General features: G+C 48.5%; 1 protein-coding gene across 8 annotated transcripts in view; it reads right to left on the bottom strand.

Annotated features, from left to right (window-relative positions):
- Positions 1–17292, bottom strand: part of ZNF341 (zinc finger protein 341) — a 48305-nt gene extending 31013 nt beyond the window's left edge. For 4 of the 8 annotated variants that reach the window (XR_002339879.1, XR_002339878.1, XM_021077488.1 and 1 more), the window contains exons 1-5: positions 17153–17292; positions 9569–9679; positions 8170–8366; positions 4448–4597; positions 2204–2455 (exon numbers count right to left, since the gene is read on the bottom strand). Coding sequence is in view for 6 of the 8 variants with exons in the window: in XM_021077488.1 (XP_020933147.1) it covers positions 2204–2455; positions 4448–4597; positions 8170–8366; positions 9569–9679; positions 17153–17183 (741 nt within the window). In the remaining 2 variants the exon portion in view is untranslated. Of the gene's footprint in view, positions 1–2203; positions 2456–4447; positions 4598–8169; positions 8367–9568; positions 9680–10882; positions 11564–17152 lie in introns of those variants that run through there. The other 4 variants (XM_021077489.1, XM_021077492.1, XM_021077491.1 and 1 more) reach the window with 4 other exon arrangements.

The raw sequence follows: 17831 nt of genomic DNA, 5'->3' as shown, positions 1-17831 counted from the left end.
CACCATCAAACTCCTGGAAGAGAACATAGGCAAAACATTCTCTGACATCAACCTTACAAATGTTTTCTCACGTCAGTCTCTCAAGGCAACAGAAATAAAAGCAAAAATAAACCAACGGGATATAATCAAACTGACAAGCTTTTGCACAGCAAAGGAAACCATAAAAAGAAAACAAAAAGACAACTTACAGAATGGGAGAAAATAGTTTCAAACAATGCAATTGACAAGGGCTTAATCTCTAAACTATACAAACAACTTATGCAACTCAAGAGCAAAAAAGACAACAACCCAATTGAAAAATGGGCAAAAGACCTGAATGGACATTTCTCCAAAGAAGATATACAGATGGCCAACAAGCACGTGAAAGAATGCTCAACATCACTGGTTATTAGAGAAATGCAAATCAAAACTACCATGAGGTACCACCTCACAGCAGTCAGAATGGCCATTATTAATAAGTCCACAACAAATAACAAATGCTGGAGGGGGTGTGGAGAAAAGGGAACCCTCCCGCACTGTTGGTGGGAATGTAAACTGGTACAACCACTGAAAAACAGTACCTTAGAAAACTAAATATAGAAGTACCATATGACCCAGCAATCCCACTCTTGGGCATATATCCAGACAAAATTTTCCTTGAAAAAGACACATGCACCCATATGTTCATTGCAGCACTATTCACATTAGCCAAGACATGGAAACAACCTAAATGTCCATCAACAGATGAATGGATTAAGAAGTTGTGGTATATATACACAATAGAAAACTACTCAACCATAAAAAAGAACCATTAAAAAAAAATAATGCCATTTGCCACACCAGAGATGGAACTAGAGACTCTCATACTAAGTGAAGTAAGTCAGAAAGAGAAAGACAAATACCATATGATATCACTTATATCTGGAATCTAATATATGGCACAAATGAACCTTCCCACAGAAAAGAAAACCATGGACATGGAGAACAGACTTGTGGTTGCCTAGGGGAAGGGGGAGGGAGTGGGATGGACTGGGAATTTGGGGTTAATAGATGCAAACTATTGCCTTTGGAATGGATAAGCAATGAGATCCTGCTGTGTGGCACTGGGAACTGTATCTAGTCACTTATGATGGAGCATGACAATGTGAGAAAAAAGAATGTCTATATGTATGTGTGACTGGGTCACCTTGCTGTACAGTAGAAAACTGACAGAACACTAAGCCAGCTATAATGGAAAAAAAATAAAAATCATTAAAAATAAATAAAATAAAAGATTGCAAGAATTACCAAAATGTGACAGAGACATGAAGTTAGCAAATACTGTTGGAAAAATGGTGCCAACAGACTTGCTTGACACAGGGCTGCCACAAACCTTCAACTTGTAAAAAATTCAGTATCTGTGAAGCACAATAAAACAAGGTATGCCCGTCATTGATTGAACCACCTCCTTCTTTACCTCTCCCGGGACCCAGGCCCTCTACAGTGTGACTTGTGGCATTTCCCATCAAGAGGTGGCACTTCCCCACTCCTTAAATCTAAGCTGGCCTTGTAACCTGCTCTGACCAACAGAAGTGACACTGTGTCACTTAAAAGCCTAAGTCTCAAGAAGTCTTGAGCACTTCTGCTTGCATTACTGCATATCCACCACTGTGGTGAGAACGTACATGCCTGGCTAACCTAATGGAGAATGAAACATGGGTGGAGCAGAGCTGGGTCACCCCACCCAACTTATCCCACCCCAGGCCATTCTAGAGCAGCAGACAGCCAGCCCACCTCAGACATGTGGGAGAACCCAGCCAAGGTCAGCAGTTGCCACGCTGGCCACCCCAGGTATGAGAACAACAAACACTTTTTCCTATATACCACTGAGGTTTGGTGGATATTTCTTACACAGCCACAGCTAACCGATAATCCTAGCTTGTTAAAAAATATGAGACACTCACACATAGAATTTTCTGGAATCCATTCCCCAAAAGGCAGGTATTCTGTGACTTTCCTGAGCACTCCCTGAGAGCACCTTTTATTTCCACTACAACCTCTACTTCATTCCACCTTCTCGTGGTTTGTGTTTTTCATGTATACAAATAAGGGCTCAATCTGATTTTGCCCCCCATGGTGTCACAGTAGCGTCTGGCACACAGCTGGTGCTCAGCAAAGGTCGAGGTTACCCACAATGACCTTGACAAGTCTTCCTCCTTCACCGCAAGTCCCAGCCACTGCTCACCTCCAGGGGTGGGTAGGGCTGCATTCCCAAGGCCTGGATCTCCACCGTTCCGCTCCCAGCCAGGGGTGCTGTGGCACTGTACACCTCCACCACGCCATTCCCGCCGGGGTTGGGACGCCCGGGGGGGCCCAGGCTCTGGGGTGGGGGTGGTGGGGGCTGGGGGGGTGGGGGTGGGGGCAGCGGGGGAGGGGGTGGAGGAGGAGGCGGAGGCTGGGTGAGGTAGCTTGGCGCAGAATGCATGTTCAGGCTACTCTGAAATCAAAAGAGAAAACTGAAGTGTCATTAGCTTCTTGATACCAACGGTCTGGCTTATCAGTGAGGAAGAACAATTGCCTTAGTCAGCCATGTGGAAAGCACAGTTACTCAGAGGGAGCTCAGAGGACAGGGCTGAGAGGAGGCATGGCAACATTCACGGGAGAATTCCGAGGAGCCATCAGTCTGGTGCTGTCAGCCCTTTTCTCTATGAAAGTCAGCAAAATGGCCCAGCTTGTGCAGAAATGAGATGGTAGGCCTCATGCTACGGTCTCTAGAAGGGCTAGTGTAAAGGACTGGCTCTGAACTGACCTCTGAGAACCTGCCTTGTAGAAGGTTTCCTGGTTTTTTTATCTGTTTTTGGCCGCACCTGTGGCATGTGAAAGTTCCTAGGGAGGGATCAAACCTGAGGCAGAGCAGTGACCTGAGTAGCTGCAGTGACAACACCATGTCCCTAACCTGCTGAGCCTCCAGGGGAACTCCAGCTTCCCTGTGTTGATAGGCTCTTTTGCTCCCCAGGGTACTGCCCGTGCTGTACCAATGCACCTAGACTGTTTGCACAAACAATGCCATCTATGGTGAACACCTCCTTTCCTGAGTGTCTGGAATCTTGGTTTATGGCGGGGCACCTATGTGACCAATCCCCAATGAAAGCCCTGGCCTTAGAGTCTAGGGTGCACTTCCCTGGCAGAAACCGTGCCCTTCACAGCTAAAGGGAGGCATGTGCTCTCTGCAGCCTCTCTCCTCCACTTCCCCAAGGGGGAGGACACTGGAAACTCAGAAAAACTCTGGATTCCTCCAGACTCCAGTGCTGGGTCTTTTTCCCATGCTGCTCCTGTACACTCTTTTACTGTAAAGAATCACAGCCGTGAGCACAACCATCCTGAGTCCTGGGACTCTTTCTAGAAAGTCACTGAATGTGCAGGTGGCCATGGATCCCTGAAACATAGCCATGGACTTCTAGAAACCGACTCTACAAAAAAATGATCAAGCAGATGGGCAAAGATATCCATAAATGGATGTTACGCCAGTAGTTTTCTTTGGCTATGCCCACAACATACAGAAATTCCTGGGCCAGGGATCAAACCTGAGCATCACAGCAGTGACCCAAGCCACTGAAGTGACAATGTTGGATCCTTAACCTGCCCTGATGAAGTGCCAGGGAACTCCTTCCAGTAGAGTTTTTATAGCACCAAAAAACAGCAATGACCTACATGGCCTTCCATGGAAAGCTAACTAAACACAGGAAAGTCCATCAACATGGAATGGAATAGAATCCTTTGTGACAAAGTGATGATGCTGACTAGTATTTCATAAAGGGTCCTTCCCTAATTACTGTTCCTTGGGTTCCACAGTCAAACATGCTCATGGAAAATTTTTGGAATAAAATCAAAAGTATTTCTTTATTGCAGGAAAAACCCAAGGACAGTGTGAGGGAAGAAGTAAAATGGCTCCGCTCCAGGCTGGTTTGACCAGAGATCCTTTTTCTATTGGAAAATCCCAAGGAGCCATTTTTCTGAGAAATCCTGATACAGGGTTGTAGGCATAGATAGAGAATGATGCTAAACAAAAGGCAAAGTAAGAAAAGCAAGCTCAGAACAGTGCATATAGCACAACCCATTTATATAGATGTGCATTTCTTTTTGCTTTTGCTTTTATGGCCGTACCCTCGGCATATGGAAGTTCCCAGGCTAGGGGCTCAATCAGAGCTGCAGCTGCTGGCCTACACCACAGCCACAGCAATGCGGGATCCAAGCCATGTCCGCACCCTACACCACAACTCACGGCAACGCTGGACCCTTAACCCACGGAGCAAGGCCAGGGATTGAACCCAAATCCTCATGGATACTAGTTGGGTTCATACCCGCTGAGCCACAGCAGGAACTCCTCCATTTATCTTTAAAAACCAGGCCCCCTTCTTTCTACAAGATTCTGAATCTGCAAGAATCAACACGTAATCAAGATCCTATGAGAAACTGGCCACCCCCTTACCTGCACAGGCGGGGGGCCCTGGGGCATGGGCTGGTCCAGGGATGTGAAGGCCGACATGGCAGACATGAGCACGTCGTCGCTTACCAAGATGTTCCCCTGCACCAGGGTCTGGATCAGTGGGGATGGGGGCACCGTAATGTACGTGGAGATCTGAACAATGAGAGAGAACGTGGCTGAGGCTCCGGAAGGAAGATGTGCAAAACATACAAAAGATGCGGGTTCTGGAGTCCCACAGTCCTGGATTCTATTTCCACCTCTGCCACTGCTCCCCGACCCTGAGAAAGTCATTTTATCTCTCTGGACCTCTATTTCCTCACCTATCCAATGAGGAGAACAAGTCACACCTCCCTGTAAGGGATATTCCCTCTGACCCAGCAATTATCCCTCCACGTTTCTATTCTAGACAAACACTCAAACCTGTCCACAGGGAGTCCACACAGCTTGGTTTCTAATAGTGAAAAACTGGAAATGAACTTGATGTCTGTCCATCAATAGGACGATGGATTTAAAAATACAATATAGTCATAGACAGAATACTACAGATACCAAGTAAAAGGTATTACATGGAAAATCAAATTATATAACATGTACATTATATATTATTATTATTATTATTATTACTATTATTATTTTGGCTTTTTAGGGCTGCACGTGACGCATATGGAAGTTCCCAGGCTAGGGGTTGAACTGGAGCTGCAGCTGCCACCTTCACCATAGCCATACCAACTCTAGATCCGAGCCTTGTCTGTGACCTATACCACAGCTCATGGCAATGCCAGATCCTTAACCCACTAAGAGAGGCTAGGGATCGAATCCTCATCCTCATGGATACTAGTCGGGTTCGTTACTACTGAGCCACAACAGGAACTCTATATTTTTAAAAAACACTAAAGCAATACGACTACGTAATTCCTGTGGGGACTTAAGTTAGTAGTGAAAGTATAGTAAATAATATGCTCTCAGCTTAACAACAAGGCTGAAAGGCAGACCTCATAAGATGTCAAATGTGCAGTGACTATTCCTCTGAGTAGATGTAAAGGGTGTTTTGTTGTGTTTATTTGTTGTCTTTCTTGGCTTTCTTTTTTCAGCTGCATCCACGGCATGTGGAAGTTCCTGGGCCAGGTATCAAACCCATGCCACAGCAGTGACTTTATGCTGCAGTGACAACATCGGATCCTTAAGCTGCTGCACCACAAGGAAACTCCCATATTTGTGGCCTTTCTTTACTGGGACAATACTAATAGGACTCTTGAACTCAGAGACCCTGTTCAAACAAGATGTCCTGGCCCTAAGCCAAGGGACATGCCCCATTTCACGGTCAGGAAAGGCAATATAGATCCCGGCTCACACATATTTTTACAATGTCACAGGGTTTGGCTGAGACAAAAAATGGGAAATCATTTCGTGTCCATCTAACTTACTTAGGCAGAATTATAAGTGTTTAGGCATAACCAACCAAATGTGCTCTAAAGTTTTTTCCTTGCCCAGGAATGGAGGACTTTTCCTCTCTTCTACTGAAAAAAAAAGGGGGAGTTCCTGTCATGGCTCAGCAGAAACAAATCTGACTAGTATCCAGGAGTTCAAGGGTTCGATCCCTGGCCTCTCTCAGTGGGTTAAGGATCCAGTATTGCCATGAGCTGTGGTGTAGGTGACATGAGGCTTGGATCCTGCAGTGCTGTTGCTATGGCTGTGGTATAGGCCAGCAGCTGCAGCTCTGATTTGGAACTTCCAAAAGCCTCAAGTGCTGCTCTACAAAGAAAAAGGGCATGGGGTGGGGGCAAAAAAAAGGGGCGGGGAGGAAAGGGAACATTTTCTACTAATAAAACATAATCAAGGAGTGAGAAAAATAACTATGTTCTGTATCTACAAAATAGAAACAGACTCACGGACATGGAGAATAGACTTGTGCTTGCCGAGGGGTGTGCGGGAGGGAAGGATTGAGAGTTTGGGATTATCAGATGCAAACTAGTATATACATAGGATGGATAAACAAGGTCCTATTATATAGCACAAGGAACTATATTCAGTATCCTGTGATAAACCACAATGGAAAAGAATATGAAAAAGAATATATATATATTTATATGCATGTATATATTTAAAACTGAGTCACTTTGTTGTACAGCAGAAATTAACAGAACATTGTAAATCAACTATACTTCAATAAATAAAATTTTTTTAAATGACTATATTTTGTGTTAGACGATATCTGTGGCAACTTGAGAAGCTTCAATGCATCTGAGGGTGAATGCTTTTATTTTTATGGCAGAGATTATGTTTACACAATGGGTGAAGAAAACATTTTAAAGGAATAAGGAGACATGAGGAAGCCAGAGGGAAATCTGACCCCGTGACCTGGTGCCCTGGGACATGCCCAGCCCCCTTTAATTCCTCTGAGCCTCCACCCCAGGAATTATGTTCCTGACTGAGGGCTCTGGAAGATTCTCCAGACACCCCCAGCCTCCAGACACCCCAGGGTCCCTCTCCTGACTTCCAGACTTATATATCTGACCTCATCTTTTTTTGTGGTTGTTGTCTTTTTAAGGTCACACCTGTGGCATATGGAAGTTCCCAGGCTAGAGGTTGAATTGGAGCTGCAGCTGCTGGCCTACACCACAGCCACAGCAACTCGGGATCTGAGCCACATTTTCAACCTACACCACAGCTCCCAGCAACACCAGATCCTTAACCCACTGAGCGGGGCCCGGGATCGAACCCATGTCCTCATGGATATTAGTCGGGTTCGTTACCACTGAACCACAATGGGAATTCCTCTCTCTGCATCTTTATTGCTTCCACTTAAAAGTCCAATGAGCATCTCAAGTTCAACATGAGCAGTTGAACTCCTGACATCCTCCCCAAGCCTTCCCCTAGCTGTTTTCCCCACTTCAGTTGCTGGCAACTCCAATTCTGGTCACCCTTGACTCCTAGTAACCTCACACCCTACATCCAATCCATCTGCAAGCTCTGTCAGCTCCACTTTCGAAATATTTCAAAAATCTCATCCCTTCTCTCTACTCCCATTGCCACTATCTTGGTCAGGTCAAGTCACCATCACCCATTGCCTGGATGGGTACAGGAGCCCCCAGTAGGTCTCCTGAATTTCTCTCTTGATTCCCATGAAAATCTATTCTCTACAGCAGCTAGAGTTGACCTAGTTAGAGTATAAATTAGACCACATTCCTCTTCTGCTCAAAACCCTCCAATGGTTCCCATCTCACACAGAATGAAAGTGTGATTTTGCCAAGATCCCCACAGTGCCTCCTGATCTTGTTACCTCTCACCCTCCTCCTCACTCATTCAGCTCCAGCCACTCTCCCTGCCTTGCTATTCCTGGAATAAACTCAGCACATTCCTGCCTCAGGGCCTTTGCACTTGCTGACCCTGTCCCCTGGAATACTCCTCCCCAAAGAAGCTGCATGACTCATTCCCTCACCTCCCTAGGTCTCTGCCTAAATGTCACCTCTTCCCAAAGCTCTTCCCAGAGCACTGTACACAAAAGGGCAAAACCTCCCCTCCCTGTCTTGGCATCTCCTGTCTCTGCACTTATCTTGAAAAAAGCACATCTTACACTTTGTTTGGGTGCTATCTAGCTCACTCACCACCATGAGGGCAGTGACGTGGTCTGCATATCCACTGCTGTACCCCCAGAGCCCACACAGTGCCTGACGCACAGTAGGCACTCAAAAAAAACTTGACTAGATGAATGAATCAATGAATACCTGGCGATTGGCAGGAGGCGGAGCCTGCTGGACTGCTGTGGGTGCTGCTGATGGTGTGTAGATGCTATTGGTGGCCAGTGAGACTGTGGCCAAGGGTGGGGCACTTCCCTGGCACTGTTCCCGCTTGTGGGTCATAAACGCTGGCAGTGAGTTGAACTGCTTCTTACACTTCCCGCAGAGAAAGACATCCTCGTCATCTAGGGGTCACACCGGCAGAGGAGCAGAGGGATGAAATAACAACAACAACAAAACCCCGCAAGAATAAAGGAGGGGGCATCACAGGGAGAAAAGAGAGGCCTGCGGGAGTTCCCGTCGTGGCTCCGTGGAAATGAATCTGACTAGCATCCTTGAGGACGCAGGTTTGAACCCTGGCCTCACTCAGTGGGTTAAGGATCTGGCATTACTATGGCTGTGGTGTAGGCCAGCAGCTACAGCTCCAATTCAACCCCGAGCCTGGGAACCTCCATACGTCACAGGGTGTGGCCCTAAAAAAAAATAAATAAAAGATAAAAGAGAGGCCTGTGGCTGGACCATGAGAATGGCACACTAAGGGCATTCTGTGAGTCAACGTGCCAGTGTCAGGTGTCAACTTTGGGCTTCCTAGGAGCTTTCAATACCATGCTGGCACCTGCGGGGATATCCAACCTGGTTCACCCAGGTATGAAAATATTACAAATCAGGAAACAGTAAAGTGGAAATGCTTCAAAGTTGAGACATTCAGAATCTTTATCCTGCCCGAATTTATTCACCAGTCACCAAATGGGCCGCGTGATTGCATTCCTCTGTGCTTTTGCAACCCCTGTTCTCCCTGCCAAGCTGCCTCTCTCAGAACAACCCATTTTGCAAGGCTCAGCTTGGATTCACCTCCCCCAGGGAGCCCTCCTAAAGCAGTGTCCACGGTTCCTTCCTCTGGGCAAGCCTCTTCTATCACACTTCTCCCATTACCACCAGACTGTGAGTCCCCAAGGGAACAGAATATGTCTTATTTATCATCATAACTACAGTATTTTCTGGGTACATAGGAGGCCTTCAGCGGATGTCTGTAGAATGCATGACAAATTAAATGAATGATTAGCTAGAGTTACACCACCATTATTGAAGGCCTGCCATAGGCCATGCACCATGCCAAGCAGTTGACATGTTGCGGCATAAGTGTCTAACTGTCATTCAACATTTACTTTTCCTCCTCAGACAGTCACACCAATGTTGGAGGGGAAATACGGCTGTCTACTAAAGACCTGAAGATCCAGGCTGGGAGGGAGGGAAGAGGGCTCAGACACTAAAGGACGTCCTGGGGACACAGTAGGCAGTTCCCTCCCACACCCCCCTCATTATCCCCACTTGTTTTTCATGGGAAGCCACTTATCCTTCCTACTGGTGACCCTGAGCAGATACTCACCCAGTGGCTGGATAGCAGGCGGTGCGTTGACACTCTGGCCTGTTGGATCAGGAACTGCTCCTTGGCCATCCAACAATGACTGGACGGCCAGGACAGTCTGATTGTCCATTCCTGAGGAAAGAAAGGCAGCCTTTTTGGAAAGTGAGCTCAGCATCTTTCTCTGTCTTTAGTCTTACAAGCCAGACCCACTACGAGGCCCCTGTGGCAAAAATGGCTGGCTGTGCCCTGATATAATTCTCTCCTATTACAACAGAAACCAAGATTTTTGGCTGGAAACATGGGCCAAGAACAAGGATTACACTTCCCAGCCACTCTTGAAACGGGAGAATATCTAAGTTCTGTTCAATGGGATGTCAGTAAAGGTGTTCTATGGCAACTTCTGGGAAGTTTTCCTAAAAGCCGCCTGGGGAGGTCCTGCTGTGGCACAACGGGATTGGCAGCATCTCTGGAGCTCTGGGACGCAGGTCCAATCCCCAGCCTGACACAGTGGGATAAGGATACGGCATTGCTGCAACGGTGGCTCAGATCGGATCCCTGGCCCAGGAATTCCACATGCCACAAGGAGGCCAAAAAAGAAATAAATAAATAAAAATAAAAGCTGCCTGGTATGTGACCCCCTTCTTTGTGCTATCCTCCATCCAGCTTCCTAGAACAAGATGATAGTGGGAACTCTAGCCACCACCCCAGATCATGAGGACAAGAGCCAGCCCCCGGGCACTGCAGGGCGAAAAACAGAGAAGATCCTGGCCTTCTGGGGACTTTGGAGCACACGGCCACTGTCACGGCTCTGGACTGCCTTTCTCTGGACTCTCACATGAGGGAAATAAACATCTAGCCTGTTTAAGCCACTATGAGGTTGGGCTTCTCGTCTACTTTTTTTTTTTTAGGTATGCACTGGAGGCATATGAAAATTCCCAGACTAGGGGTTCCCGGAGCTACAGCTGCCAGCCTACACCACAGCCACAGCAATGCCAGATCCAAGCCATGTCTGCGACCTACACCACAGCTCACTGGACCCTTAACCCACTGAGCGAGGCCAGGGATTGAACCCACGTCCTCATGGATGCTAGTTAGGTTCACTACGGCTGAGCCACAATGGAAATTCCCAGCTTCTCTCCTACTTACGGATGAATCTAATCCGAAACAGCCCCTCTGGAAATCATGTTACTGAGTCTTCCCCATCCACACCCCAAAAATCCACAAATCTCTTTGTGTTTAGGCTGCCCTTGTTTCCCTGTGTGTGCTTATTTTTTCAGTTTCTCAATAAATAGCGTGATCCGAATGTATGGTCGGAGAGGCTGCTGAGGAACTGACCGCATCCATGTCTTCCTATCAGTTGTCACGGTGCAGGTTCTTAGTAGCACACTGTCCTGCATGTCACCAGCTGGAAGACAGGCCTCTTCACATCTGTGGCCACCGAGGCACACTGCCTCCCTCCCAAATAACCCCTTCTCTCCGTTCCCACAGCCAACCTCTCAGCTCTTACCCGAACACCTGCCCCAGCGTCTAGCTGAAATGCAGTTAAAACCACGAGCTCCTGCGGCCAAACTGAATCCATACTTTCCCCTGCCACAACACAGGCTGTGTGCCTCCTGAGACCAGCCCTTCTCCCCCACTTCTCCTGCTCCTTCAGAAGCCACTCTCCACTAACCAGCTAGCTCCTCTCACACTGTGCCCACAACTTCTCCTTTCCATCGGCGGCTACAGGTGCTCAGGTCTCTGTAGAACAGCCTCCCTCAAATCCACGTTCTCATCTGTCCTCCCTTCAACATCAAGCATCCAATGAGAGTTGTCCACACCCTCCATCTCCTCTGCCCACCTCGCAATATTCCTCCACCCACTTCAGGGAACCTTAAGCCCCAACATTCCACCAGAATCACCAAACCACCCAGCAGCATTGTTCTTTCTTTTTTTTCATGTATATCGTTATTCTTTTTTGGGGAGGTGGTTTTTTTAGGGCCACACCCAAGGCACATGGAGGTTCCCAGGCTAGGGGTCTAATCGGAGCTGTTGCTGCCACCCTACGCCAGAGCCACAACAACACCAGATCCGAGCCATGTCTGAGACCTACACCACAGCTCATGGCAACACCGGATCCTTAACCCACTGAGTGAGGCCAGGGATCAAACCTGCAACCTCATGGTTCCCAGTCGGCTTCGTTTCCACTGCGCCATGATGAGAACTCCTCATTATTCTTTTTCTAAAAAATTATAGTTGCTTTACAATGTTATGCCGATGTCTGTATACAGCCTAGTAACTCATACACACATTCTATATTATCTTCCATCATGGTCTAGCCCTATACAGTAGGACCTCATTGCTTATCTATTCTAAGCATCATTCTTTCTCTTTTTAATTTTTATTTTTTTCTTTTTAGAGCCGTACCTGTAGTATATGGAAGTTCCCAGGCTAGGGCTGAACCAGAGCTGCAGCTGCAGGCCTACACCGCAGCCAGGGCAACTCGGAATATGAGCCACATCTGTGACCTACGCCGAAGCTCACAGCAACGCAAGATCCTTAACCCACTGAGCAGGCCACAGACTGGAACTGCATTCTCATGGATACTAGTTGGGTTTGTTTTTTCTGGGTTTTTTTGGAGTTGTTTTTTTTTTTTTTTTGGCTTTTTAGGGCCGAACCTACAGCATATATAATCGGAGCTACAGCTGCCAGCCTACACCACAACCACAGCAATGAGAGAGCCAAGCCACATTTGCAACCTACATCACAGCTCATGGCAACACAGGATCACTGACCCACTGAGTAAGGCCAGGGATGGAACTTGCATCCTCATGGATACTAGTTGGATTCGTTTCCTCTGAGTCATGACAGGAACTCCACTAGTTGGGTTCTTAACCTGCCGAGCCACAACGGGAACCCCAGCATCATTCTTTCTTGAAACACTCCTTTCTCAGGCTCCACGGCACCATTCTTCCTGGGTCCTCTCCCACCTTTCTGCTCCTTGCTTCTCAGCCTCCTTTACTCCCTTCTCTCTCTCACCCATTCCCTAAATGTTTGTATTTTGAAGGGTTCCTTCTGTCTGGCCCTCTCTCCTCTCTCTTATACCCTTCCTGGGAATCTTCGGTCACCCCTATCTAATTCTCCATAATATGTGGAGTTTCAAACCTGGGAGTTCATGCTCCCCTGAACAAGCTTCAGTAAACCTTCTATCACATTACGCAAAATTTTGTGTTGCATTTAGGTGCAAATCTGTACATGAACATTCAGAACAGTTTTATTCGTAATAGTGAAAAACTAGAAACAACTCAGATATCCTTCAGTGGGTGAAGATTTGAACAAACTGGGTTCATCCAAATAAAAAGGAGCAAGCTGTTGATGTAAGCAATCATTGGATAAATCTCCAGGGAATTACAGTCACTGAAAAAAGTTAATCTCAAAAGTTATATACTATATGATTTCAATTACATGACATTCTTTTTTATTTTTTTAATTTTTTTTTTTTTGCTTTTTTTAGGGCTGCCTCTGTGGCATACGAAAGTTCCCTGGCTACAGGTCAAATTGGAGTTGCAGCTGCAGGCCTACACCACAGCCACAGCAACACCAGATCCGAGCTGCATCTGTGAAGTTCACCACAGCTCATGGCAATGCCGGATCCTAATTCACTGAGCAAGGCCAGGGATCAAACATGCATCCTCAGGGATATTAGTCAGGCTTGTTACTGCTGAGCCACAATGGGAACTTCCTTACATGACATTCTTTTTTTCCCCTTTTTATATGCAGCCTATGGAAGTTCCCAGGGCAGGGGTCAAATTGGAGCTGCAGCTGCAGCAACACTGGATCCTTAACCCACTGAGTGAGGCCAGGGATCAAACCCGTATCCTCACAGAGACAACGTCAGCTCCTTAACCCGTTGAGCCAAAATGGGGACTCCTATATAACATTCTTAAAATAATATTTTTGAAACAGAGAACAGACTAGTGCGGTTGCCAGACATCAGGAATAGGGAGCAGGGGAAGGAGGTGGTTGAGGCTATAAAAGGGCAACATCTTATAGTGATAGAACTGTTACATATGCAGACTGGGGAGTTCCTGTCGTGGCACAGTGGTTAACGAATCCGACCGGGAGCCATGAGGTTGCGGGTTCGGTCCCTGCCCTTGCTCAGTGGGTTAAGAATCCGGCGTTGCCGTGAGCTGTGGTGTAGGTTGCAGACTCGGCTCGGATCCCGAGTTGCTGTGGCTCTGGCATAGGCTGGCAGCTACAGCTCCGATTAGACCCCTAGCCTAGGAACCTCCATATGCCACGGAGCGGCCCAAGAAATGGCAGAAAAAAAAAAAAAAAAAACATATGCAGACTGGTTGCAATATTATAGGATAGTTTTACAAGATGTTACATTGGGAGAAACTTGGTAAAGGGTAAATGGAATCTCTCTATATTATTTCTTGCAACTGCATGTAAATCTACAGAGAAAAAGTATTTCAAAATAAAAAGTTTAATTTAAAAAATACTGCCAGTCAAAACTACAGACATAATAGAAAAAGACCTGCGGTTGCTGGGGGTGGGGAGAGGGATGAAAAGGCAGAGCACAGAGGATTTCTAGGGCAGTGAAGATACTCTATATGATCATATTATAATAATGGATGTATGTCCTTATACAATTGTCCAATAGAACGTTTAACATCAGGGAGTTCCCCTTGTGGCTCAGCAGGTTACAAACCCAACTAGTGTCCATGAGGATGTGGATTCGATTCCTGGCCTCAATCAGTGGGTTAAGGTTAAGGACCTAGCATTGCCGTGAGCTATGGTGTAGGTCCACAGACAAGGCTCAGATCTGGTGTTGCCGTGGCTGTGGTGTAGGCCGGTAGCTACCGCTCTGATTCGACCCCTAGCCTGAGAACTTCCATATTCCACAGGTGCAGCCCTGAAAAGCAAACAAACAAACAAAAAGCAAAGAATATACAACACCAAGAGTGACACTTAAATTATGGACTTTGGGTGATTACGATGTGTCAATGCAGGTTCAACCTTGGTAATAAATGTACTACTCTGATGAGTTGTGTTGATTAACGAGGAGGTTATGAATATATTAGGAAGTCTCTGTACCTTCCACAACTTTGTAAACCTAAAACTGCTCTAAAAAAATTGTCTGAAAAAAATGCTGCCTACCAAAAATTCAGCCTAAATGTGTCATTCCCCATCCCTAAGTTTGTTCCTCTCCTAGTAGTCCTCATCAATAAGAACAAGGCACCACTGTCCACCCAGCCAAAGCCCCTAGGGCGCCCCTTGACTTTTCCCCTAACTGATCTCCCCTTCCCACCCCGATTTCTAGTCCTTTAGCAAGCCTCGCCTATTCTGCCTCCCAGATATCTCTGATTCACTTTCTCTCCATCCTCACAGCTGTCCCCAGGGCCCAGGCCACCATCAGTTCTCAGCAGGACAAAGGAAGCAGTCTCACCTCCCCACCAAGACACTCTGGCCCCTCCCATCTGTTCTCAGAGCAGCCAGGGTGAACTTTATAAAACATACATTAGCTGGTGTTGCTTCCCTGCTGAAAATCCTTTTGGAAGTTCCACATTGATTCCAAGATGAAGTTCAGAAGCCTCATCTCTAGCTGTCCACATGAACTTCTGTGACTCCTAGACCTCTCTCCCCCCAGGGCTTTGTAAACACAGTTGCCACCGCCTGGGTCACCTCTGGATCCCCACAGCTCTGCTGCCCTTTTCCTAGTCCCAGGAACTGATCTTTTTTTCCTTTAACTTCTTCATCACTCAATAAATATGGTTTGGGGGTGTTTTTTGGCTTTTTATGGCAGCACCCTCAGCATATGGAAGGTCCCAGGCTAGGGATTCGAATCAGAACTGCAGCTGCCAGCCTACGCCACAGCCACAGCAATGCAGGATCCAAGCTGTGTCTGTGATCTACGCCCCAGCTCATGGCCACGCCAGATCCTTAACCCATGGAGTGAGGCCAGGGATCAAACCCACATCCTCATGGATACTAGTCAGGTTCTTAACCCGCTGAGTCACAATAGGAACTCCCATGAACATTTCCTTGCGGTGAGAATTCAAACACTGAGGAAGTCCAGGAACCTAAAGAGAAAGTAGGCCACACCCCATCCTATTGGCCTCCCAGAGGGAGCCACTAATGACCCTGGCCCTCCATATCCATCACCCATCTCAGCACTGAACCCCAGCTGAGATCATCTTCTTTTACTGTTTATCTTTTTATTAACTTGGTAACTTTTTTTTTTTTCCTTTTTTGTCCCCCTCCCTCCACCCCTTGCACATGGAGCTCCCAGGCCAGGGATCTTATCCAAGCCACAGCTGGATCCTTAAGCCACTGTGCTATGCCCGGCCAGGGATCGAACCTGTGTCCCAGTGCTCCCAAAACACTGCTAATCCCATTGCTCCACAGCGGAAACTCCTATAATTTGGTAAACTCTAATTCTATAATTTCTCTCTGTGCCTCACCTCCCTGAAGCTCAAGCTTTCCAGATGGGGGCAGGAATACACATTTCATGCTGAGAACTCTGATCCTCCAAGTAGAGACAAGACTGAGACCTGGCCAGTGCAGGACTCAAAGCCTCAGCCACATACCACCAGTCTAGCCTATTTTCGGTACCTGCACTACCTCTGTGTATACATATCTCATGCCTCCAAAAACATTCTTGAGTCTGTGGCCCCCCAGCATCAAGCTGGCCATGGCCCTGGATCCGAAGAGGCTTCCTCTCCAACTCCCAGAAGGCACACAAGGACACTCTCAGTGTCTTCCTGTCTCCAAAGCTCACAATTCCCAGAGCAACCACAATGTTGGCATCCATCCTTTCTTGCTCTGAGTTTATAAAACTCTGCACGCCGAAATGGTCCACAAAGTAGGTACCCAGAGTTTGCTGGTTTCTGTCGGTGAGCACCGAGGCCAACCTTGCACAAAGGTGGCGCTGATCCTTTCCTTCTGAATTGGACACTATGTCTGAGCCCAAACCACACAGTTGGCGCTCAATACAAGTTCTTCACGGCCAGGACACCTGGCCCGGCCCCTCCAACCCCGCACCGCTTCTGTACCACCGTCCCTCTGGGGGCAGCCATTCCCAGGCCTCCCTTCAGCAGCGCAGCCTCCCCCGGTTCCAGACCCGGCGGGGCTTCTTCCTCCCCGCAGCTGCTCCCTCCAGGAAGCCTTCTCTACCCCCACCCCGGCAACAGCCCGAGGCCCGGGAGGCTGCCGCTGTTCCGGCCCGAGACCGCCTTCCCCCCCGCGCTGCGCCAGCCTTCTCCGGCTGTTCCGGTCCCAGTGCTTCCCCCCCACCCCAGGGCCTTCTCTCCCCCGCTGTTACTGTCCCGTTGCCCCTCCCCGTCGGGCTTCAGCTCCCGCGGCTGTTCCGATCCTGAGGCGCCCCCCCCATCACCGCTGCGCCTCAACTCGGCTGCTGTTCCGGCCCCGCTGGCCCCTACCCCCGCCGGCCCTCGGCTCCCGCGGCTGTTCCCATTCGTGCCCCTCCCGCCCCGCTGCTCTTCCGGCCCTGGCGCCCTCCGCCCCGCGGCCGCCACGCGCCCTGGGCCCGGCGCTGCGAGGGCGCGGCGGGAGGGGGCGCAATTCGGAACAGCCGCCTCCCCCGGCCTCGCCGCGGCTCACCCTCCAGGGCCTCGAAGATCGTCTGCGCCATCTTGGAGCTGCCGCTGCCACCAGAGCCCGAAGCCCGGCTGCGCGAGCATTGTGGGAGCCGAGGCGGCGGCGGCGAGAACGGGGCCGCCAGGGGGCGCCCGGGAGCCGCCGCTGAAACTCGGGCACCCCAATTGGGAAAGCCAGTAATGGCCTCACAGGACCCCCACCATCCTGGGGCTACCCCAGTCCCGCCTAAATGACCCAGCCACCGGCGCCCATTGACCCCATCCCTGCCTCACTTGAACCCCCGACTCTGCACATCGACCCCATCCCTGCTGTACACAGGGACCTCCCAGTTTTCTGGACCTCCAGCCCCACAACACCGGACGTGACCCTCAACTCTGTGATACAGACCTCCGTCCTGCTGCGTGAGACCCTCCCCAACTCTGCGACACGGACCGAATATTTGCACCGCACACAGAACCCTCGCCTGTGCAAACCAACCCCATTCCCATCTTACGCATCTCACCAACGCCCCCATCTCCACTTTAATACAGGACTCCTGCTCCAGCTGTGTAACACGGATTCCCATCCCTTATCATAGGCTTCTCATTCCCTCCTCCCTCAGTGACCATCTCTAACTATTGGAAGCCACCAACTTCTCCTCACATGACCCCCATCTCTGCCTGGTCTTAATCCCCTGTCACTT

Source organism: Sus scrofa, chromosome 17 (genome assembly GCF_000003025.6).
Source record: "Sus scrofa isolate TJ Tabasco breed Duroc chromosome 17, Sscrofa11.1, whole genome shotgun sequence".
In the NCBI taxonomy this organism is placed as follows: Eukaryota; Metazoa; Chordata; class Mammalia; order Artiodactyla; family Suidae; genus Sus; species Sus scrofa.
This window is presented reverse-complemented; position numbering and strand designations above follow the sequence as displayed.